The following is a 24163-nucleotide window of genomic DNA, read 5'->3' as shown; positions in this document are numbered from 1 at the left end:
CATGCTACTAGGTAGGGTATTATAGAAATTTAAAAAGACAATCCTTAAACCCTTCCTTGTATCTATCACTATTTTCTGATAGTAACTGGATCCAGGGGAAAAAGAAATCCTAACACATACTAGCAGGTTAGATATATACGTTGTCAGTCCTCCCTTGGGCCTTCCATGTGAACCACCCACCGCAGGGGTAAAATAGGTTTTGTAGCCATTTAAGTGTATCGGTGCAATTGCCCAAGTTTCTTGTAGGGCTAAAATGGCTACGCCAGTAATTACGTCATCCCAGGAAGGATTGCAGATTTTTTGTTTAATGCCTGCCACATTCCAATAGACCACCTTACAGAATTCTCTTTTAGGCAACACCTCTACAACAACCCCTACTTGGCCACCCAGCATCCCTTGTGTTATCATGGGCTCCACTCGAGTTTCGTGTGACACATCATGCCCTGATGAGTTAATCTCCCCCAGGCTTACAGAAATAGGTGACTTAGAGACGTCTACAGCCTCTGGGAGTCAATCCACCATTTCGAGACAGTCAAAACGATTGTAGCATGGAATAGGTGGTGGAGGAAATTGCTGATGTCCAAACCAACCTGGATCGGGCCTTTGCGGAAAGAAATAAGGAATCCTTTCCCTACGTTTCACCACAGTCCACCCATCTTCATTCACCCCTCCCCATTGAGTATTATGCTGGTTCCTGTCATATCCTGCACCATTTCCGCCCCTTGGATAACGGCTGTCCCTAGTCCAGCTCCATCTGTTATCCGGATGTTCCCTGTGGGAGTAGAAATAGGGTAGTGCCCTGGCCACAATGGACAAGCCATTGTTTCTCGGGGCCCTCGTTGTGATGTACTCCGCAGTGCGCGGATTTTCAAAAGTTATCACCACACAATCACCCTGTGCCCTTTTTCTGTTATACCCAATCCATGGTACCCTTTCTACCATTAAAATATTGCTTTTAATACCTGGCGGGAGAGGGTAGTTGTCGTTAAGCCAATGGATAGTCTTATTTACAAGTGCCCCATTGGTTTCAGTGGATTGTGCACCCAGTTCCGGGACTCCAGTTAAAACCACGACGTATGGTGATGCTCTTGGAGGTAAATTTATACTTCTACGCACGTCGGGTTTAGCTGGTTGGCCTTTATCAGGTAGTTGGACAGGAGTTTGTGGAGCTGATACTTCCTTGACAGGTGGGGTTGAGCTTTTAGGTGCTGATTGAGTTTTTAATAGCTGTTTACTAGGGAGTTTTCCTTTTTCGGGATTAATTGTACTCAATGGGGTGCTATTTGGGACACCCTTTGCCAATATGGGGCCAGAATTATTAGATGTTGTTACTATAGCTTTGGCCTTGGGCGCGCTTAAGTCGGCTATTCGTTTGTCCAAATTCTGAAACTGCGTATGAGTGTCTCTCTTCAGATCTTGAATTTGTTTTTCAATCTCCTTGAGAAATTCTGTCAGTGGGGTTAATAGAGTTTTCATTAAGGTCTCCAGCATATATAACATTGTACTCTCTTTTCCCCTGCTAGTATTAACGCTTCCCTCTGGGGAGCTATCTCTAGTGCTATTAGAGATTAAATCAGCCATTGAATCATCCAAGATAGTGTCATCTAGAATAGCTAGGGGCAATATGTTAGGGGGCAGGATGTCTTCTCCCTGTAAATCAGTATCAATGGCATTAAGTACGTTGCTTGTATCTTTAGATTGTTCTTTACCATGAGCTTTAATAGGCTTATTTTGGTTTGCTCTTTTTTAGGAATTGCCCCTTCCTTTATCCCCTGTAACACAACATTTTTATCTTTGGGTGAGGCTGCTATATGTATCAAGACACTAGTTGATGCCTGGGGGGATGGTAAGGTATGCACTAGGGAAGTCTGAGTAGGGTTAAGGGGTTGAGAAACAGCTGTGCTAGTCACATCCGTAGATAATATATTACTCTCTCGTGTATTAGGGCTCTGTACATTAGCAAAATGGCCCATAGAAGACCGTTTTGCGGCAGCCAAGTCCTGCGATACCCTTCTTTCCATTAAAGAAATCCCCTAGTCTATCAGTGTATTTGTTCTTACAATAAAGTCATCTAGCGTGGCCGTTAATTTCCTCCCCCCCCGCTGCTGCCCTACTTCTTGTCTCACGCATCTCCATACTATTTATAATGAGTCTTTCGAAGTGACCGTCTCTGTAGATGCGGGCGCCTTTGTAAGACAGAAAAAACCCTGCTCAGTGAATACAGTGAAGTCAGCAAGATTACACACTACACGCTACCCACCCAATGTTGACTTATGGATAGCAAAGTGGCAAATATGTGTACCTCAACACTTTTAGTCCAGGGTTACTGGCCCAGTCCAGTCTCTTCTGGCCGATGAGGGCCGTAAAGGGTCCGCCCTTTGCCCGGGCTTTGCCCCGAGCGCTCCCGCGTGCTCCCGCGACGCGGGGATGTAAGCCGTTAACAATGCGCCTGGAGCTGTGGGCGTGGTGGAGGTCCGGCCCAGGTGTGCTTGGCCAGAGGGGAGTCTTGGGATTTGCAGTCCCCCTCAGGTATGCTGGTAAAACTTCCTCGCAATCAGGGCGCTGTGCTGGAAGAGAGTTTTCACCCGGTCAAATCCTACTGAAGCTCCGCGCAGTAAAGATGAATGCCCCACGTTTTCCTGCTGCCTCGATACACTTTCCACATCCAACTCTGCGCAGCGGCACCTCTGTGACTCAATTTGTCTATCTCCACACTGTACCTGTTTATCTGAGACTTAAGTGTGATCACCCAGAAGTCCTAAGTGCAGTGACCATGTAACTTATTAGACCAATACCGGCACACACTACAACTTCAATAAATGTTGAAGGAATTAACAGACCAATTAAAAGATGTTGTTTATCAACCTTATTCAAGATCCCAAGCAGAATTTCATTTCTTTAGCAAAATGAACTACATTTTGCAGGCGTTGGTAGGGTTAGCTGTATTATTTGATTCATTATTAAAAAAGTGTCACTAACTTATTTGTGAAACATTACTCTTTTATAGCTTAAATCTGTTTTATTATTGGTTATTCGATGTACACATACAACCACCTAGTTACAATATTTATCTGTTTTCCACAGATGATATTAGTTCCATGTCTTTAAATTTGTAAAAGTCCCGAAGATGGACTGTGCCATATACTCATTTTAACAATTGGTGTTATCCTTCAAGCTATAAAACAAACATCTGAGAATCCTTTATAATTTTATGTTTGTCATGTATTACCAGCATCCAGAGGTCAACTAATAGTTTTCTTGTATGCAGATGTGCAGCGTTCTGTAGTAAAGTTCGCCATTAGCACTTTTTAATCTGGAAGATCATTTTCTGCCAGTACACTTTAGTATTGACTTCATGCAGCCACCGTATTTGGTGGATTCTCCGTTACTGCAGTACTGTGCATCACCCCGCTATTGTCTTCATATTGGAAGTTAGGCATTACTTGCTTTGTGCATTTTGAGACACCTGCATGTGTGTTGCTTGTTTATGCAGACGAAAATCTCTGAGGAAGGTTGAAGTGTGTGAATGTGTTGGTTCATGTGTATGCAGATAGGAATGCCTGATGCATGTTGAAGTGGGTGATGTGTTGGTTCATGTGTATGCAGATAGGAATGCCTGATGCATGTTGAAGTGGGTGATGTGTTGGTTCATGGTTATGCAGATAGGAATGCCTGATGCATGTTGAAGTGGGTGGCTGTGTTGGTTCACGTGTATGCAGAATGGAATGCCTGATGCAGGTTGAAGAGGGTGAATGTGTTGGTTTGCGTGTATGCAGATAGGAATGCCTGATGCAGGTTGAAGTGGGTGAATGTGTTGGTTCGCGTGTATGCAGATAGGAATGCCTGATGCAGGTTGAAGAGGGTGAATGTGTTGGTTCGCGTACATGCAGATAGGAATGCCTGATGCAGGTTGAAGAGGGTGAATGTGTTGGTTTGCGTGTATGCAGAATGGAATGCCTGATGCAGGTTGAAGAGGGTGAATGTGTTGGTTCGCGTGTATGCAGATAGGAATGCCTGATGCAGGTTGAAGTGGGTGAATGTGTTGGTTCGCATGCATGCATATAGGAGTGCCTGATGCAGGTTGAAGTGGGTGAATGTGTCGGTTCGCGTGAATGCAGATAGGAATGCCTGATGCAGGTTGAAGTGGGTGAATGTGTCGGTTCACGTGTATGCAGATAGGAATGCCTGATGCAGGTTGAAGTGGGTGAATGTGTCGGTTCGCTTGAATGCAGATAGCAATGCCTGATGCAGGTTGAAGTGGGTGAATGTGTTGGTTCGCATGTTTGCAGATAGGAATGCCTGATGCAGGTTGAAGTGGGTGAATGTGTCGGTTCGGGTGTATGCAGATAGGAATGCCTGATGCAAGTTGAAGTGGGTGAATGTGTTGGTTCTCATGTATGCAGATAGGAATGCCTGATGTATGTTGAAGTGGGTGAATGTGTTGGTTCGCGTGTATGCAGATAGGAATGGCTGATGCATGTTGAAGTGGGTGAATGTGTCGGTTCGTGTGTTTGCAGATAGGAATGCCTGATGCATGTTGAAGTGGGTGAATGTGTTGGTTCTCGTGTATGCAGATAGGAATGCCTGATGCATGTTGAAGTGGGTGAATGTGTTGGTTCACGTGTATGCAGATAAGAATGCCTGATGCATGTTCAAGTGGGTGAATGTGTTGGTTCGTGTTTATGCAGATAATAATGCCTGATGCATGTTGAAGTGGGTGAATGTGTTGGTTCGCGTGTATGCAGATAGGAATGCCTGATGCATGTTAAAGTGGGTGAATGTGTTGGTTCTTGTGTATGCAGATAGGAATGCCTGATGCAAGTTGAAGTGGGTGAATGTGTTGGTTCTCGTGTATGCAGATAGGAATGCCTGATGTATGTTGAAGTGGGTGAATGTGTTGGTTCACGTGTATGCAGATAAGAATGCCTGATGCATGTTCAAGTGGGTGAATGTGTTGGTTCGTGTTTATGCAGATAATAATGCCTGATGCATGTTGAAGTGGGTGAATGTGTTGGTTCGCGTGTATGCAGATAGGAATGCCTGATGCATGTTGAAGTGGGTGAATGTGTCGGTTCTCGTGTATGCAGATAGGAATGCCTGATGCATGTTGAAGTGGGTGAATGTGTTGGTTCACATGTATGCAGATAAGAATGCCTGATGCATGTTGAAGTGGGTGAATGTGTTGGTTCGTTTTTATGCAGATAAGAATGCCTGATGCCTGTTAAAGTGGAGGAATGTGTTGGTTCTTGTTTATGCAGATAAAAATGCCTTATGCATGTTAAAGTGGGGGAATGCCTTGGTTAAGGTTAGAATTAAATATCACTGATGCATGCTTGAATGGGTGAAAATTTTGGTCCTTGTTTATACAGCTGAATATACCTCATGTTTGTTTAATGCTTATACAGCGGTACAACGCAGGTAAATCCATCGTATGCCTTTACCACACATTTTTTACCACGCATGTTTTTACCACGAATATGCTTCTACAATGCATGCCATTACCATGCATTGAGCCTAATTCACAAAAGTAATCTGACACAAAATCCTCATTTTACGACTTTCGGTATTCACAAAAGGCATTTAGGAGTAGTAACGGAGCAATGAAGCAAAGTCCTGTACGCACAAGACGTGGGACACAGGGCCAAGCACGGCATGGACCAAGCAAAGTGCGACTTAATATGGAGCTGTATATATTAAATCATAACAGGACCAGGTCTCACACAAGATACCAGAAATACAGGAAGACCAGGAGGAGGGCTGATTTGTTATTGACCTCAGATATATGATATTCTAAGAACCTCAGTGGAATGCTAAGTTACAATAATACATTTGGGGTCAAAGGAGCCACAATGGGGTTAAAGTACCCTGCAGATCATAGGAGTGGCCATGTGCATCCCTTATCTGCAACTTCTCTTGAATCTGTTATCGTCATTTTGGGCATAATTCTGCCGTTCTGCCCCTGAGGTATCACTCTCTTTCTGCTGTCTCCCTCCCATGTGCAGTTTGTGGACCTGTGCATCCTGCTGGGTTGTGACTACACTGGCAAAATCCGAGGTCTGGGACCCAAGAAGGCACTGAACCTGATTCAGAAGTACGGAAGTATCGAGGGGATCATGGAACACACCGACAAAAAGGTACAACACACACTCCGCTTGGAAGGTCCGCTTGCAGGCATGGAAAATAATGACCCATCCTTGTCCTGGGTGTTCTATCGAGGCAGCCCAAGTGCCCGTGCGTGAGAATAAGCATAGATAGACAATGATGGCTCAGTGATACACCATAAATGTAAATGTAAATGTATTTGAGCTTATATAGCGCACAGCTACCCACAAAGGGTTTCCCGGCGCTTGCTTAGGGAACCCGTCCTGGTATTCCCCTGTGAGATAACCCCGGCAGGGTATCCACAAGGTGAAAGCCAGGCATCCCGCCGCGAGGGGCCATTGTGGAGATTAAGCAAGCTATTGCCCAGAGTCGCAGAGTGTGAACCCGTGAGTTGAGAAGGCACCGGAGCGAGAATTATCGAGTCCGTGGAATTTTTGAGCCCAAGACCCGCCGAGGCGGGGAATTGAACCCTGGTCCAGGGCCGATCTCAGCTTCCGGGTCTGCCGCCTCTAACCCCTGAGCCACACTTCTCCACACCATCATACCAACTACCATGTGAAGGAACCTGACTCTGGATTCCATGGCCCCATTGGGCTCACCACACAAGGAATGATAGTAAACTATCCGTATGACTAGAGCTCACGTTCTGGGCAAGTCCCTTCGCCATCCAGGGCCATGACTCCGCTGTACTGTGGCTGAACATATAATACAGGCTATTGACTTTAGAGCAAGGACGCTACTCCAGCCTTGGCTCTCAACTCCGCTCCCATGGGCAGTGGAGCCTACACATACCTGTGTCAATTAGGGTTTTACCCATTGAGTACTTACCTTCACACGTCCCAAGGGCAAGTAGCACCAGAAATACACTTAGATAGACTACTGTGGTTTAGTTAATAGTTGCATCGTTTATCACATTGCACATTTAGCAGTGAGCAGGCCACTTACATCAACCATTGAGTCTTTACTGAAAGCTAACCAAAATCCTGTAAGCTAAACTGACTTTGGCGGTATGCACCTAAAAGCTGTTGAGAGGCCCGCCCACCCATCCGAACGATTCAGAAAAGGGGGGTGGTGATGAACAGAGTGTCTGAATTAAGCAGACCACTCTTACCCAGTCCAAAGATCAGGGCTTGATCCATCACCGTTATTTATCTCACTGCACCATCCCAGTTCAGAACCTGGCTATATGCAAATCAGTCTGTCCCTGGCCCAGAGCATCATGGGAACAGGGCAGACTAAACTACCAAGCCAATTCTTCACCAGAAAGGAGACAAGCTACCGGGGACCGGTTTCTGGCATTTCAGCCGTCGTCGGCCCGGCTTGCTTGAATCCTGATGGTGCAGTGAGAAAGGGACTCATGTCTGAGTATACCCTGCCACACCTATAGTGGCCAAAAACGATTCAGAAAAGGGGGTGGTGATGAACAGAGTGTCTGAATTAAGCAGACCACTCTTACCCAGTCCAAAGATCAGGGCTTGATCCATCACCGTTATTTATCTCACTGCACCATCCCAGTTCAGAACCTGGCTATATGCAAATCAGTCTGTCCCTGGCCCAGAGCATCATGGGAACAGGGCAGACTAAACTACCAAGCCAATTCTTCACCAGAAAGGAGACAAGCTACCGGGGACCGGTTTCTGGCATTTCAGCCGTCGTCGGCCCGGCTTGCTTGAATCCTGATGGTGCAGTGAGAAGGGTATACTCAGATGTGAGTCCCTAGCTCATTGCACCATCAGGATTCAAGCAAGCCGGGCCGAAGACGGCTGAAATGCCAGAAACCGGTCCCCGGTAGCTTGTTTCCTTCCCAGTATAAGAATTGGCTTGGTAGTTTGGTCTGCCCTGTTCCCATGATGCACTGGGCCAGGGTCAGACTAATTTGCATATAGCCAAGTTCTGAGCTGGGATGGTGCAGTGAGCTAAAAAACGGTGATGGATCAAGCCCTGATCTTTGGACTGGGTAAGAGTGGTCTGCTTAATTCAGACACTCTGTTCATCACCACCCCCTTTTCTGAATCATTTTTGTCCACCATAAGCGTGGAAGGGTATACTCAGATGTGAGTCCCTAGCTCATTGCACCATCAGGATTCAAGCAAGCCGGGCCGAAGACGGCTGAAATGCCAGAAACCGGTCCCCGGTAGCTTGTTTCCTTCCCAGTATAAGAATTGGCTTGGTAGTTTGGTCTGCCCTGTTCCCATGATGCACTGGGCCAGGGTCAGACTAATTTGCATATAGCCAAGTTCTGAGCTGGGATGGTGCAGTGAGCTAAAAAACGGTGATGGATCAAGCCCTGATCTTTGGACTGGGTAAGAGTGGTCTGCTTAATTCAGACACTCTGTTCATCACCACCCCCTTTTCTGAATCATTTTTGTCCACCATAAGCGTGGAAGGGTATACTCAGATGTGAGTCCCTAGCTCATTGCACCATCAGGATTCAAGCAAGCCGGGCCGAAGACGGCTGAAATGCCAGAAACCGGTCCCCGGTAGATTGTTTCCTTCCCAGTATAAGAATTGGCTTGGTAGTTTGGTCTGCCCTGTTCCCATGATGCACTGGGCCAGGGTCAGACTAATTTGCATATAGCCAAGTTCTGAGCTGGGATGGTGCAGTGAGCTAAAAAACGGTGATGGATCAAGCCCTGATCTTTGGACTGGGTAAGAGTGGTCTGCTTAATTCAGACACTCTGTTCATCACCACCCCCTTTTCTGAATCATTTTTGTCCACCATAAGCGTGGAAGGGTATACTCAGATGTGAGTCCCTAGCTCATTGCGCCATCAGGATTCAAGCAAGCCGGGCCGAAGACGGCTGAAATGCCAGAAACCGGTCCCCGGTAGCTTGTTTCCTTCCCAGTATAAGAATTGGCTTGGTAGTTTGGTCTGCCCTGTTCCCATGATGCACTGGGCCAGGGTCAGACTAATTTGCATATAGCCAAGTTCTGAGCTGGGATGGTGCAGTGAGCTAAAAAACAGTGATGGATCAAGCCCTGATCTTTGGACTGGGTAAGAGTGGTCTGCTTAATTCAGACACTCTGTTCATCACCACCCCCTTTTCTGAATCATTTTTGTCCACCATAAGCGTGGAAGGGTATACTCAGATGTGAGTCCCTAGCTCATTGCACCATCAGGATTCAAGCAAGCCGGGCCGAAGACGGCTGAAATGCCAGAAACCGGTCCCCGGTAGCTTGTTTCCTTCCCAGTATAAGAATTGGCTTGGTAGTTTGGTCTGCCCTGTTCCCATGATGCACTGGGCCAGGGTCAGACTAATTTGCATATAGCCAAGTTCTGAGCTGGGATGGTGCAGTGAGCTAAAAAACGGTGATGGATCAAGCCCTGATCTTTGGACTGGGTAAGAGTGGTCTGCTTAATTCAGACACTCTGTTCATCACCACCCCCTTTTCTGAATCATTTTTGTCCACCATAAGCGTGGAAGGGTATACTCAGATGTGAGTCCCTAGCTCATTGCACCATCAGGATTCAAGCAAGCCGGGCCGAAGACGGCTGAAATGCCAGAAACCGGTCCCCGGTAGCTTGTTTCCTTCCCAGTATAAGAATTGGCTTGGTAGTTTGGTCTGCCCTGTTCCCATGATGCACTGGGCCAGGGTCAGACTAATTTGCATATAGCCAAGTTCTGAGCTGGGATGGTGCAGTGAGCTAAAAAACGGTGATGGATCAAGCCCTGATCTTTGGACTGGGTAAGAGTGGTCTGCTTAATTCAGACACTCTGTTCATCACCACCCCCTTTTCTGAATCATTTTTGGCCACCATAAGCGTGGAAGGGTATACTCAGATGTGAGTCCCTAGCTCATTGCACCATCAGGATTCAAGCAAGCCGGGCCGAAGACGGCTGAAATGCCAGAAACCGGTCCCCGGTAGCTTGTTTCCTTCCCAGTATAAGAATTGGCTTGGTAGTTTGGTCTGCCCTGTTCCCATGATGCACTGGGCCAGGGTCAGACTAATTTGCATATAGCCAAGTTCTGAGCTGGGATGGTGCAGTGAGCTAAAAAACGGTGATGGATCAAGCCCTGATCTTTGGACTGGGTAAGAGTGGTCTGCTTAATTCAGACACTCTGTTCATCACCACCCCCTTTTCTGAATCATTTTTGGCCACCATAAGCGTGGAAGGGTATACTCAGATGTGAGTCCCTAGCTCATTGCACCATCAGGATTCAAGCAAGCCGGGCCGAAGACGGCTGAAATGCCAGAAACCGGTCCCCGGTAGCTTGTTTCCTTCCCAGTATAAGAATTGGCTTGGTAGTTTGGTCTGCCCTGTTCCCATGATGCACTGGGCCAGGGTCAGACTAATTTGCATATAGCCAAGTTCTGAGCTGGGATGGTGCAGTGAGCTAAAAAACGGTGATGGATCAAGCCCTGATCTTTGGACTGGGTAAGAGTGGTCTGCTTAATTCAGACACTCTGTTCATCACCACCCCCTTTTCTGAATCACCCATCCGAACAGCACTTTCTTCTCCCTGTTATCTAGATTGTGGTATCAATGCACCCACAACCCCCATGTCGGAGACTCCTTCTGCATAGTCATGAAGCTGATGTTGTTTTGTAGATGAACACTAGTGACAATTGGTAGATCATTAGTATCCACCACTAAGTGTTTGGTACATAAGCACAGGTGGTGCAAGCCTCTTCCACACTGCACATGTTCAGACCTAAGTCCTGCTGTTATATGCATATGTTCAAAAAGCAGACTGTGCATACTCAGTCTACCGTGAGAAAGGCAACAGGCATGTCTAGTTTAGCCATGTGTGAACGCGCCTTGCCATTTGATAAAAATATTTTTAATTCCCTGGTGTCATATGTCAGAGGTGAGATGCTAACTTGAAGGTGAAAGACATTCTGACCAGACTCTACACTGCAGAACATATGTGGGACCTGATGCATTAAGCTTTTTTGTGTTTTCAAATGGCCCAATTCACAGAATCGGCAAGTTTGCGGCTGCAAATTCTTTTTTTTCCAAAAACCAAATTGGAACACGATGCATTAATGTTTTTCAACGGAATTTAGGTTACAAAATAATAATTTACCGACGACAAACATGTAGTCGTAACCCATTCACAAATGGGAAGGGGTCCATTGGGTGCCCCTTCACCAGAAGGTAAAAAAAAAATTGTGTAGGCCGAGGCAGTGATCCACAAGCCCACTGCGTTTCCTAAAACAAACACAAAAAAATGAAAGAAACTTTTCTTTTTCAACACACCCTGTTCTCATTTACAGCAAAAGTTTGCATTAAAAAAATAGCTTTATTTAAAAGCAATCACAGAAATGGTGGTCTGCTAACCTCAGCCAGCCACCATCCCTGTGATGAAAGTTTTAATTTTAATAAATAATTCCTAGTGGGTCTCAAATTGAAACCTACCTAATTATTTTTCAAGCGATAGGTCGATTTTGAACCCACTAGAAATTATTACTTTAAAATTAAATCTATCATATGTTAGTAATTGCGGTTTCCAGATTGTGATTCAGTAAAAATCTCAATTTAGATATCACTATTGCTAATCTTGATGCATCTGGCTAGGGGTTCTTTCTTGAGCTGGAGGCTGAGACACAGCATCACACGGCACATACTTTAAAATCAACTTGCAGATCCACTGTTGTCGGAGCCTTCTTACTTATTTAAAAAAGTAGCCAGGTTGGCTGATATCATTTGTTTTATTTTATTTTTTTACTATTGTTTTGTTTCTTTGGTGATTGTCTTTGATAGAGTTGAAGTAACACGGCTCAGCCTTCCTCACCTCAATACATAATGGTTTTCAGCAGGTATGTTATTGAGTGAAAGTCTTGTCTTAACTAGTAAAGTATTGTCTCCTGTCCCACCACAAGGTGCAATGCTTGTTGGATAGGGGCATCTTCTATTGCACCACATTGTGTCACATGTGTAGAAGGTGTGTTCCAGAGTTAAAGTCTTCTGTTTCACTGTGATCTCTTACACAGAAGATGTGCCCTAAAGTCTTGTATCTTGCCACATCTTCTCGCACTTGAGAGGAGCTGTAGACTGAAAGTCTTCTGTCCCTGTTCTTCGACAGAAGCTTCCTCTCCCTGATGACTGGCGCTTTGAAGAAGCCCGAACGCTCTTCCTTCAGCCCAGTGTCGTCGATGCCTCGCGGGTTCACCTGGAGTGGACAGAACCAGACGAGGAGAAGCTGGTCCAGTTTCTTTCACACCAGAAGCACATGAAGTAGGTGGTCTCGGTTTCTCACTTCCCTTCCCTCTGTCCACCACTGTCGTTCATGAAATGAGGTTGCCTCCGGAATTGATGCGTCAGAATGGCCGCTGATGTTCTGCCCGTCCAGAGGCACAGTGGGTTATTCAGTGTGAGTAAAGGGAGAAATACACAATTTATAGGATGCTAAATCAAATCAAATCAAACAAAGCTTTATTCGATTTCTATAAGGAAAAAATCATAAAATCATACACAGTACTTTAAATCACATTTTATTTTAACAGTTGAGGTCAATTTTCTTTACACCCTTCTTACATGTTTACTGTGTTGAAAGATTAGAACTGTCACATTAAAATTGATTTCCTGCATTTTACTACACTTTTTAAAAACATTGATAAAATCCATGTTACTTATTCATTTTCTAAAAACTGTAGTGCTAGAAATACAAAGTGACATTGTCTAATACCAAACTTTTTTAAGAGGTAAAATCAATGTTTTCCTTTAAACATTATAGAATTTACCAACTAAAACCAAATGAAGTGTTGTTGCTCCGAGCGATCATCACAAGAGTACAATGGCATAACTTTTGACCAGTCGTTCATGCTTGGGAAACTGGTTATTCTATGTACATCCCAAGTCTAAATCTTGTCAATAAAAAATCTATTGTATAAACCACAGACATGTAAAAGATAAGGTTGCATATTAAGTATGAATATTGATTAACAAATTACATGCAAAGTACTGCTGCATATCACACAGAAGGAAGAAAGAGTGACTTCTGCGTTGTAGAGGATGTTAGTTGTGTAAGTTAAGTGAAGAAAAAGCTTCTGTGCCATGGCCGTAGCTTTGCTTATCAATGGTTGGCTGTAGTGCGCGGCTGAGGGACCTAAGACCATGTAATTGGGGGGGAGAGAAGGAGGAAGAGCATTGCTTATAACATCTTCCGGCAGGATAGAGGGAAGGGTAGGGGCGGTGGAGTAGCTGTGGTGGTGAGGAAGAACGTCTCCTGTTCTGTTCTCCCTCTGAATCCCATTGGGGGCTCGGAGTCCATTGCTTTCACGCTCAGACTGTCCCCGGCCCAAGCATTTAAGGGGCTGTTGGTCTATAGGTCGCCAGGCCCTATGGGCTCCTTCTTGGAGGATCTGCAGACAGCGATTTCCGAGCTGGCGTTGACTACACAGCACTGTGTAGTGGCTGGCGACTTCAACTTCCATCTTGAGGTGACAGGCGACCCGGACACTATCAAACTGCTGGACATTACATCTCCGCTGGGCCTTGCACCGTTTGTGTCAGGTCCTACGCATGAGAGAGGGCATACCCTCGATCAAGTGTTCTCATCAGTTCCGATTGCTGATGTAGAAACTCTGCCAGTGCTCTGGACAGATCATAGGCTGATCAGGTTTTCTGTGCTTGAGAATGGGCGGCCGGATAACATTGCTCCCATGCTACCTAGACCAGCCTCGAGAGCGTTGCATAGAGTGACATCTGATATGCTAGAGCAGGCGCTCGCGGAACATCCCTGCCACCTCTCGGGTGATCTGGAAAGAGACACGGAGGCTCTGCAGTCGTGGCTGATTGAAAGGCTGGACGATCTTGCCCCTCTGGCAGCCCCTCGGTCCACGGCATTACGGCAATCTGCGCCGTGGTTCACAGAGGCGCTGCGGGTGGCTCGCAGCCAGTGCAAGGTTGCTGAGCGGGCCTGGCGCCTTCAGTACAATGAGGAGGCCAAACTCGCCTACAGGGCGGCTATAAAGGCCTATCACCGGGACATCTTAGGTGCCAAGAAAGAATACCTTGCTAGGAGGATTGAGGTGGCGGCGAACTCCTGTAAGGAGATCTTCACGGTGGTGAAGGAGTTCACGACCCCCAGTTCCCACTCACCCCCACCAGTATCATCGGATGCGTGGGCGTGTGATCTCGCCAGCTTTTTCACCAACAAGATCAAGGCGATTCAGGCCTCCTTCTCGGAGAGCGTTGAGGAGGGTGGCTGTGGCCCCGGGGCGGGATGCGAGCTATCGCCCACGCCTGCCGCAGTGCTGACAGATTTTCCTGCTGTCACCAGCGAGGCGTCGCAGGTGCTGCTTGCCAGCCTCAAATCAGGCTCGCCACTTGACCCCTGCCCTGCCAAATTTTTGGCTGGGATGGCGGCGGTGGTGAATCCCCTGGTTAATCCCATCCTCAATGCCTCCCTGAGGGAGGGGAGGGTGCCTAGCACCTGGAAGAGGGCGATGGTTATCCCCCTCCTGAAAAAGCCGGGTCTTGATGCCGAGGTCTTGGCCAATTATAGGCCAATTTCACTTCTCCCGGCTCTGGCCAAGATCACCGAGAAACATGTCCATGGCGTCTTGTCGAGCTTTCTAGAAACCAACCATCTGCTCCATCCTTCCCAATCCGGATTCCGTCCCAACTTTAGCACGGAAACGGCGTTGCTGGAGGTCTCGGAGATTATCAGGGAGACCTTGGATGTTGGTGGCAAGGCCATGTTAGTCATGTTGGACCTGTCGGCGGCCTTTGATACCGTCCCCCATGCGGCGCTCCTCGCCAGGCTCCATGACATCGGCATTAGGGGGACGGTGTTCAAATGGTTCACATCCTTTCTTGAAGGCCGCCGCCAGACGATCTGGGTCTCCCAGAGCTCCGCCGAGATGCCGCCTTTGGGGGTTGGGGTTCCACAGGGCTCTGTGCTGAGCCCATCGTTGTTTAACATCTTTATGTCCCCTCTGGCGGCGGCGGTGGAGGCTTACGGGGCCCAGATCGTGTCCTACGCTGATGACACGCAACTCCTCTTCACATGCGGTAAAGATCAGCCATTTGACGGAGAGAGTATTCGGGGCTGTTTGGGCATGGTATTCGACTGGTTCCAGCACAACAACCTGAAGGCCAACTCTAGTAAGTCGGAGGTCCTATTCTTCGGCTGTGTCACCGACCCTGAGTGGCGGCAATGGTGGCCGTCTGAAATGAGTCCTCCCGCACAGTCATCTTCGGTTGCCAAAAATCTCGGTGTCAAACTCGACAATAAGCTGTCACTGAGAGCTCATGTCCTTGGTCTGGCCGGAACCTGCTTCGGCATTTTGAAGATGCTCTGCAAGTTTCTCCCACTGCTTTCTGCGGAGCACAGGCGGATTACCGTGCAGGCGCTTATTGGGTCCAGGCTCGATTACGCCAATGCCCTCTTTCTTGGCCTCCCCGATTACCTGGTCCAACGCCTACAGGTGGCACAAAACTCTGCTGCCCGCGCCATCTTTGGCCTGCATAGGCGATCACGAGCTTCTGGGCTGCTGCAGAAGCTCCAATGGCTGCCTATCCGTAAACGGATCATGTTTAAATCCCTTACGTTGATGCACAAAGCCTTGTTTGGCTCAGGGGCCGGGTATCTACGGCGTAGGTTGGCCTTCTACCGCCCAGCCCGCTCACTGCGGTCCGAATCTCTTTTTACTGCTGTGGTTCCACATGTGCGGAAGGCACGCACTGGGGGCCGTTCTTTCAGCGTCAAGGCGCCCCAGTTGTGGAATTCTCTGCCACTGGCGTTACGCAGTACCCCTAATCTGTTTCAATTTAGGGAAGAGCCTGAAGACTTGGCTTTTTAATCTCTAGTTGTTTTTTTGGTGGGTTTTTTCTCTTTCCTGTATTTGTTTTTCCTGTTATGTTATTACACACTGAGCCGCCTGTGGAAAGCGCTGGGACACTCTTTTAGAGTAGCCTTGCGCTATATAAACTTATTTTAACATAACATAACATAACATTGCAGACAGAGACAGGAAGGAAGGAAAATGAAAGAAGAGAAGGTGGGTGCAGTGACACTACAAGGATGGAAGGAGGGTAGTGGTGGGAAGGGAGCAGGCAGGAGGCTAGAGAAGATAGGAAAGAGAGCAAGGGCGTGAAACACGAGGGATTCCAGAGGGAGATAAAAGAGAGCCGTGATAAAGAGAACATTCAAGGACTGCAGGGAGATTGAGTCTCATGAGGGAAGGAGAAAAAGAGAGATGATAGAGAGGAGAGACAGGAGGGAAAGAATGCAGGGAAGCAAATGAAAATGGGAGGCAGGAAAGAGATCAGAAAGAGGGCGTGAGAGAGAGTGGGGCTGGAGAACACTGGGTGGAGAAGAAAGAAAGTAAGATTATCAAAGACTGAGACAAAGAAACAGAGGAGGCAGGCACATAGAAAATAGAAGAGAGGAGCTTTGGAAACTGGCTGCTTGTTATCAATGCTCTTTAGGTACTTCAATTGATGATAAAATGTGTCTTGGGTCTAGGGAGGTGCGTGTCCGCAGCAGAATGGAAAACATGCGTAAGACCCAGTTGAAGAAGAGGAAGGCCCTGGAGAAGATGGCGAGCCCGGAGAAGCGACAGAGGACGATGGGAGAGTTCTTCGCTGTCAAGAAGAGCGCCAAACCAGTGAGTATGGAGCAGGATTACAGGACATGGGGGAGCCATGGATGTCATTTAGCAGTGACCCATGGCTTGCCCTTTGCCTCGGAGGTGGCAGAATCAGAGCCAGGAACACCGAGGCAGCTGGGGCTTCACTACATTTCTTTCAGTCCATTTTTTATTACACTAATAGTGAGTAAATAAAATATATTATTCACTAATAGTGTAATAAAAAATAGAATAGAATAAGCTGGAATATGCCCTTTCATGGCTGCTGAGGTACGTAAAAAATGCTTTTAAATGTATGGTGTGTGCATGCTTGCGAGTGAGTGCATGCGTGTTTATGTGTGAGTGAGTGTATATGTGTGAATTTGTGTTTATGTGTACGTATGTGTGTGTAAGTGAAAGTGGAGGTCAAAAGGGCATGTGATATCACTTCCGCTACCCCTGGCATTTCGGTGAATTGACTTCCAAGGGGGAGCTCATCAAGAAAGCCACACACCAGGTCAAAATGAGTGCGAAACAGGGCGCGAGTACTTCTTCAACACAAAGTAGACAACTGTTGAAAGTATCTGTGAAACCTCCATCTGTTTGTGCAGCAAGAGGCCGGTTACTCAGCTTTGATACCACACATTGACCAGGAGCCCTGCTTCTACCAGTCCGGTCGGCTCTCCGCTCAACCAATAGCTGTAAATAACCCCCTTCATGTGAACGCAGTGACCAGTTGTTCATCTTTTGAGGATGGGTTTTCCCTACCAGAGTCATTTGGCAGAATGTAGGGGCAAGGAAGCATAACTTTGTCGTATTGAAATTCCTTTATCATTTTTTTTTTGCTATTGGCGAAGTTAAGAGTAAGCATGGGCTGAAAATTAGTTCAGCTCGCGGACTTTGCGGATTTTCCGCGATTTCGCAATCCGCGAATCTCACGAAATCGCGGTAAAATCCGCGAATCAGCGGGGACGGATTTTCAGCCAAACACTTACAGGGTTACAGCAGCAGGTGCAAAAGTTGAAGCAAATTTTTTGTAACTTTTTACATAAGGGTTACAAAGAAATTAACTTGATCTTGGGCACCTGCTGCTGTAAGCCTGTAAGTGCTTCCTGGGGCCTTGTTGCCTACTTGCAACTATTCTCTAACCCTGCTCTGACCCTTGAAGCAGGGTCAGAGAATAGTTACAAGTAGGCAATGAGGCGCCTGTCACGAAAATTAAACCTCAACAGGAAGCACTGACAGATATATAAACAAGCATTTGCAATGCAAGAGGTCTCGCATTAGGAAAGTTTGAGCTATTGGTCTTTTAAATGACAATTTTTTTAATTTATGTGTTGGTTTTGAAAATAGCTAAATTAATAGCTTTGTCATTTACAATGCCAATACTTATAACTTTCGCAAATGTGACACGTATAGCATCTGTAATGCAACATGTTTTGTATTTACGTGACTTAGATGTATTGATATTACAAATTAAAATGGCCATTAATTTTTTAAAATAATTAATACTTAAATAAAAGTGATTTTAATTTATAATGGCAATAGCTTAAACTTTTGTAAATAACTTTTGTGAAGATTATGTTCAGTGTATTTTATTGTGACGAAAATCCAAGAACAGAAGTGAAATATTAACATCTTTTTGTGACATTTGTAATAAAGCTTTAAACATTGAGAGAACATATTTGAACCATTTGTTGTTGAATGGTTGCGCAGATTGATGCTGGGGTGTCGCTGAGTGGTGCTGTGGTGATGCTGAGTGGTGTTGTGGTGGTGCTGAGTGATACTGGGATGGTGCTGAGTGTTGCATGTTGGGGTGGTGCTGAGTGGTGCTGTGGTGCTGAGTGATGCTGTGGTGGTGCTGAGTGATGCTGTGATGGTGCTGAGTGGTGCTGTGGTGGGGGGGCTGAGTGATAATGTGGTTGTACTGAGTGATGCTGTGGTGGTGCTGAGTGATGCTGTGGTGGTGCTGAGTGGTGCTGTGGTGGTGCTGATTGGTGCTGTGGTGGTGCTGAGTGATGCTGTGGTGGTGCTGAGTGATGCTGTTGTGGTCCTGAGTGGTGCTGTGGTGATGTTGAGTGATAATGTGGTGGCGCTGAGTGATGCTGTGGTGGCGCTGAGTGATGCTGTGGTGGCACTGAGTGGTGCTGTGGTGGTGCTGAGTGGTGCTGTGGTGGTGCTGAGTGATGCTGTGGTGGTGCTGAGTGATGCTGTGGTGGTGCTCAGTGGTGCTGTGGTGGTGCTGAGGGATAATGTGGTGGTGCTGAGTGATAATGTGGTAGTACTGAGTGATGCAGGGGTAGCGCTGAGTGAGGATGTGGTGATGCAGAAGGCAGAAAGGCACAAAAAGCAGGCTAACAAAGGGCAGAAGGGCAGAAAAACAAGGGAAAAACTAGTCTAACAGAGGGCAGAAGGCACAAAAAACGAGTCTAACAGGGGGCAGAAAGGCACAAAACGAGTCTAACAGAGGGCAGAAGGGCACAAAAAACGAGTCTAACAGAGGGCAGAAGGGCAGAAAAACAAGGGAATAACCGAGGGCAGAAGGGCAGAAAAACAAGGGAAAAATGAGTCTAACAGAGGGCAAAAGGGCACAAAAAACGAGTCTAACAGGGGGCAGAAGGGCAGAAAAACAAGGGAAAAAAGAGTCTAACAGGGGGCAGAAGCGCAGAAAAACAAGGGAAAAACGAGTCTAACAGAGGGCAGAAGGGCACAAAAAACGAGTCTAACAGAATGAATCCCGCCCTGCGTGTTTGTCCACGAATATGCCACCTTTTTGTGCAATACCTCTACTCAACTGGAGTTCTTTCTACTGTCTAATCAGTAAGTGCTCCCTCGTTGGCTAAATGTATAGGGGCAGATTTACAATAACTGGCGCATCCCCAGGGATGCGCCAGTTATTGTGCGCCGCAGTTTTGCCACCCATGGTGCGCCACATTTACAATGCGGCGCACCATGTGGCAAAAACGGCACAGATGCGTCACGCATCTGTGCCGTAAAAGCAGTGCATTGCTGGAGCTACGTCGCAAGCGCGACACACCTCCAGCAATGCTCTGGGGGGCCCCTATCTCCCCAATGCTGCGTCAAGCCTTGCGCCTGCTTCAAGTCTGTGCAAGGTTTTGATGCAGCATTTGCCTAAAAGTGACTGAGTGAAATCTTGTAGATTTCACTCAGCCACTTTTAGGAGGCGTTCCTGCGCAGGAACGCCCTCCCCTGCGCCGGAACGCCTCCTGATGGCGCAGGATCTCTCAGATGCATCACGTTGTTAATACCCAGCACCATGGCGCATCTTTTGTGCTGCGGCTCCGTCACAAAAGTGACGCAACTGTGGCGCAAAAGAGGTGCAAGCGGCTTGTAAATCTGCCCCATAGTGCTTTTACTACACTGTAGCTGCGTAAATGGCCAGAAGATGTGTCTCCAGTGACCATGTGTGCCTGTGCCTGTGTTACAGGCACACATGGTCACTGGAGACACATCTTCTAGCCCTTTACGCAGCTGCAGTGTAGTAAAAGCACTATACATTTACCCAATGAGGGAGCACTTACTGGATTAGCCAGTAGAAAGCACTTCAGGGCAAATCGCAAAACATTCCGTGATTTCGCAGGAAAATTTGCAAATTCGCAGATTTTTTTGCAATTTTGTGGGGAAATCCGCGAATTCACGGAACGCGAATTCGCAAATTTCGCTCATGCTTAGTTAAGAGAGCTTCATATCATCACCACTTGAAAACTAAGTTAAAAAAAATAGAGAAATTAAGTGAGTGATGTGTCACCCATGTCTTCCTCTTCCTGCAGGACTCCAAGCCACAAAGAGTTGACGTGCAGCAGACGCTTGTGGGAGAGAAGAACCACTCACATTGCCCGCAGCTCGCTAGTTCCTAGGATGACATCACTTTGGGTGTGACGCAGGAGGCGGCTCCAGTAAACAGGAACAGACTGGAACAGCCCATGGATGGAGGGGTGCTCTTGACACCACAATGGCAGTGCCAGACAGACATTGGTGCACATAATGAAGCAACCCCTTGTTTAATCTAGAAGTTGAAGAACCAGATGGTTCCAAAATCATCTTTTTTATATTTTTTTAAATGACTCCCATTTTTGAAATGGACTGCTTGTTCCTATTTTTTGCTGCTGGCCCTCCGCAGATGTGAAAGCACAAGCCAGGGGTGCCAAGGTTCCCATTGCATTGTTTACTTGGAGTGAATGGAATTGGGCACAGACAACGGCAGCGGGGGCACCACTGAGCTGCACACTGAGATGGCATGCAAAAGACTTGTACCTCACACAATCTGATGCCTCCTAGGTATATCGCAGTAGGAGATATAAAAGTGACAGGTGTGGTACATATCCTGCTGTGGAGCTACATTTACCCACCCACATATACAGCGTATTGAGTGCTAAGAACCCTCTAGAACCAAACAACACTGCACACACCTGCCATATAATTGGGCATCAAAATGCTTGCAGCGGTTCCAACAACACATACCATCCATCACCTTACAACAGTAGAAGTCTGAACATACACCCAAGAAAGCACGACTATACAGTTAACTGGTGATTAAGGATTCCAAGAGCACTTACCACCATCAGTTCCGTCCAACGCATAGACATTGGTGCGCAGTGGGCACCTGTATCAACAGAGGGACAACCAGGGCTCGCGTCGGGGTACCACGTGGGTGAACGGCGTTTCGCTACTTATTTTACCAGGAGCTCGATAACTGGAGCAAATGGAACCACCCATTCACTCTTTGGCCTCTCCGGGGCGAGATCGGAGCTCATTTAGAACGCTGCTCATGTGCTGGCTTCTCTGATGCAATCGCATCTAAGGGGTGAGCGAGGGGAGGCAATGAGTCTGATGGTGCAAGCCACCTTTCGTGACGCCACTTCCTGTCGTGACGTCAGCGTCCCCCCACTTATTTTTTTAGGACTTGTGCCCTGGGGACAACATAAGCAGTCTGGTACAGTGCTCCAACCTCACTCACTAAAAAATGAACTACAGATGTTTAAAACTGACATACTCGCCCTACTGACTGCCCACCTCCACAAAACAGATTCCCAAAAGGTACCACAGTGCAATATTTGGAACAAACTGGGTGCCTTACAATTAACAATACATACATCAAAGAACATATTTCATATTATGGTCATATTTAATTGTTTATCATGAAGTCTGCATGCGAGAGAAAGAGAGAAAATCAGAGGCAGAAGGACAGAAAACGACAATGTGGTACGAAACGCTATAACATCTGGGTGTCTTTCTATATGTTCTCATGTTTTTCAGCGATGGAAACCTGTAACTTATTGGAATGGCGAATGTATCTTACTTGTGAGTTACACGTCTTCAATCCACTGGTAATCACGTAATATAGCAAAATAACATATGAGGATAAGTGCACATTGTTGGCCTCAGGAAGAATCCAAAACATGATCCTCCAGCAGCTTCCGACCGTTTGCAGAGAAATCCATTTCCCTGATACTAGACAGATTGTCATGAGAGTCAGTGACTTCCTGGGCCAGGATGTGACATCTCTTGCCTGGATAAATGAAAGATACCCAGGTGTTCGACACAGTCAGTGTTTCTAGGTGTAGAAGGGTTGCTTTCAACTTTAAGCTGGTGGTCCTTGGGTACGTGTATGAGTGGTAGACCCAGCTTCACAGCAGTATATCTGAGGTATGCAGGAGTTTCCCATCAGCTTGTAGGGATGGTGCCTCAGACCATTTCTAGCAGATACAATCCATTGCACTTGACCCACACTGTGTCGTGATACAGTCCATCAGACCAGCACCATACTGGGCCATGATATATTCCAGCCCATAGTATGTGTATTGGGGTATATCTTGATACAACTGATAGAACCAGTGCCACACTGTGTCATGACATATTCTATGCCATCAGTACCACAGTGCGGCATAACACATGATATATGTTATCTCTAAGTGCCTATGGTATTGCAGACACATTCCTTGCTCACTTTAAGAAGTGCAGAGAGTGAGGTCACAGTGGACCACACCTACCTCTGGATTTGTTGTACACACCATATATAATGAGGGTTTGTATTAGACTGGTTGTCAGTTCAAGGTTAGTTGCCGCATGTAAAGGAAATAGCGCATCCCAAAATATTTTGGGTTGATGTTGCCACATTTATTGATGGTTAAGAGAGTTGTTGCTTTTATCACCTCGATCATAACACAGAAAGCAACATTCTATGAGGCTGCAGTCACAAACGTACTTATGACCATCTTGACCAAGGCAGTCCTTCCTGAATGATGGCAAAGATTCTAAAAATGCTGCTGGCAGCAACACTTGGATCGTCGAAGCACTTATCAAGCATTAAACCTAATGAGGGACCAGGATTGTGTCTGGCTGGTGGCTTCTTTAAGAACACTTTTACTCTGCGACCTAAGTCTCACCTTGATGAAGATGACCATAACATTCAAGTATCTGCTCCACAGAGCCATTAAAAATGGAAGGCCTGCTCATGCTAGCTTGGGCCAGCTCCAGTTCCAACCCAACTGACAAGTGTTTCCCTATAATGTTTTCAAAATATATCAAATGTAGTGGTGGTTGTTCATGTGTGCCAGCACAGACATGTGAACCTCTGTGGACTAGTGAAAGTCATGTAAAATGTTAGGATGTAATGTTTAAACTGTTTACAACTTAACTGTATAGTTTTCTAAATATTGCTTGTCTTTAATAAGGTAGAAACCTATGTGCTGCACTTAAGAATGGGTGTGTCGAGCCACTGTATCAGAATAAAAATATGGATGGCTCTTCAGATCAGTAAATAAAATAGGCAACTAATTTCCATTAAAACATTTTATGTACTTTTTGTCAATGCAATATTATTGTGTGTGTGGAAAACCTAATTGATGTTATTAGTCAGCCTTAGCTGTATTCTGTGCATGATTTTTCATGGATGAATTGCTACGTGTTAAAATGTACGGCCTGTAAATAAGCATGGACTCCCGCCTCCTGTCTGTTGAAACACGCATACATGGGCAGTTGACCCAAAGCAAGCACATGTCTTACCTTGGTCTGCCCACCTTACAGTGAAGACCCCTGGTGACCCCGGACTGAGGCTGATCACAAACTCTGAATAGGGCCAAACGGGCATGACTACTGCAACCAGTGCAGCTGAGGTTCACATGGACCTGAAGCAAATTGTTTGGGAATTGTAGTAGGGAGGAGACATTTTTCCAGTTGCAGTGGTTATCTTGAAGTTGAATAGTTAGGTAAGTGTTGAGGTTGCACACTAGTGATCTTTTAGATGAATCAAATGTAGATGATATTCCTCAAGGCATTTATTTCTTCAATCCTTTCTTTAATCCTGGAATTCCCTTGATCCGAATGTAGGAGCCGCCATTCAGTTTTGCTTGGCTTAGTTTCAGGTGCAATTCTTGCTCTCTAGATATCAGCATCTTCCTTCTAATAAGATCATCCCCGGGACATAGCTGTTTGCTGTGACTTGGTCGGAGCTTTGACAGCTCCCACCCAGCCATGACAAACTGTCCGCTTTCAGCAAGCGAGTGCTGTGAAAATGCT

At 46.4% G+C, this 24163-nt stretch overlaps 1 protein-coding gene across 1 annotated transcript in view; it reads left to right on the top strand.

Annotated features, from left to right (window-relative positions):
• LOC147724891 (flap endonuclease 1-like) overlaps window positions 1-23445 on the top strand; it is an 84088-nt gene extending 60643 nt beyond the window's left edge. Inside the window, exons 9-12 of the mRNA XM_086966415.1 lie at window positions 6003-6134; window positions 12133-12284; window positions 16522-16663; window positions 20416-23445. Of these exons, the coding sequence (XP_086822541.1) occupies window positions 6003-6134; window positions 12133-12284; window positions 16522-16663; window positions 20416-20502 (513 nt within the window). The 3' untranslated portion in view covers window positions 20503-23445. The remainder of the gene's footprint in view (window positions 1-6002; window positions 6135-12132; window positions 12285-16521; window positions 16664-20415) is intronic.
• The last annotated feature ends 718 nt before the right edge of the window (window positions 23446-24163 follow it).

Source organism: Lissotriton vulgaris, chromosome 4_1 (assembly GCF_964263255.1).
Source record: "Lissotriton vulgaris chromosome 4_1, aLisVul1.2, whole genome shotgun sequence".
In the NCBI taxonomy this organism is placed as follows: Eukaryota; Metazoa; Chordata; class Amphibia; order Caudata; family Salamandridae; genus Lissotriton; species Lissotriton vulgaris.
This window is presented reverse-complemented; position numbering and strand designations above follow the sequence as displayed.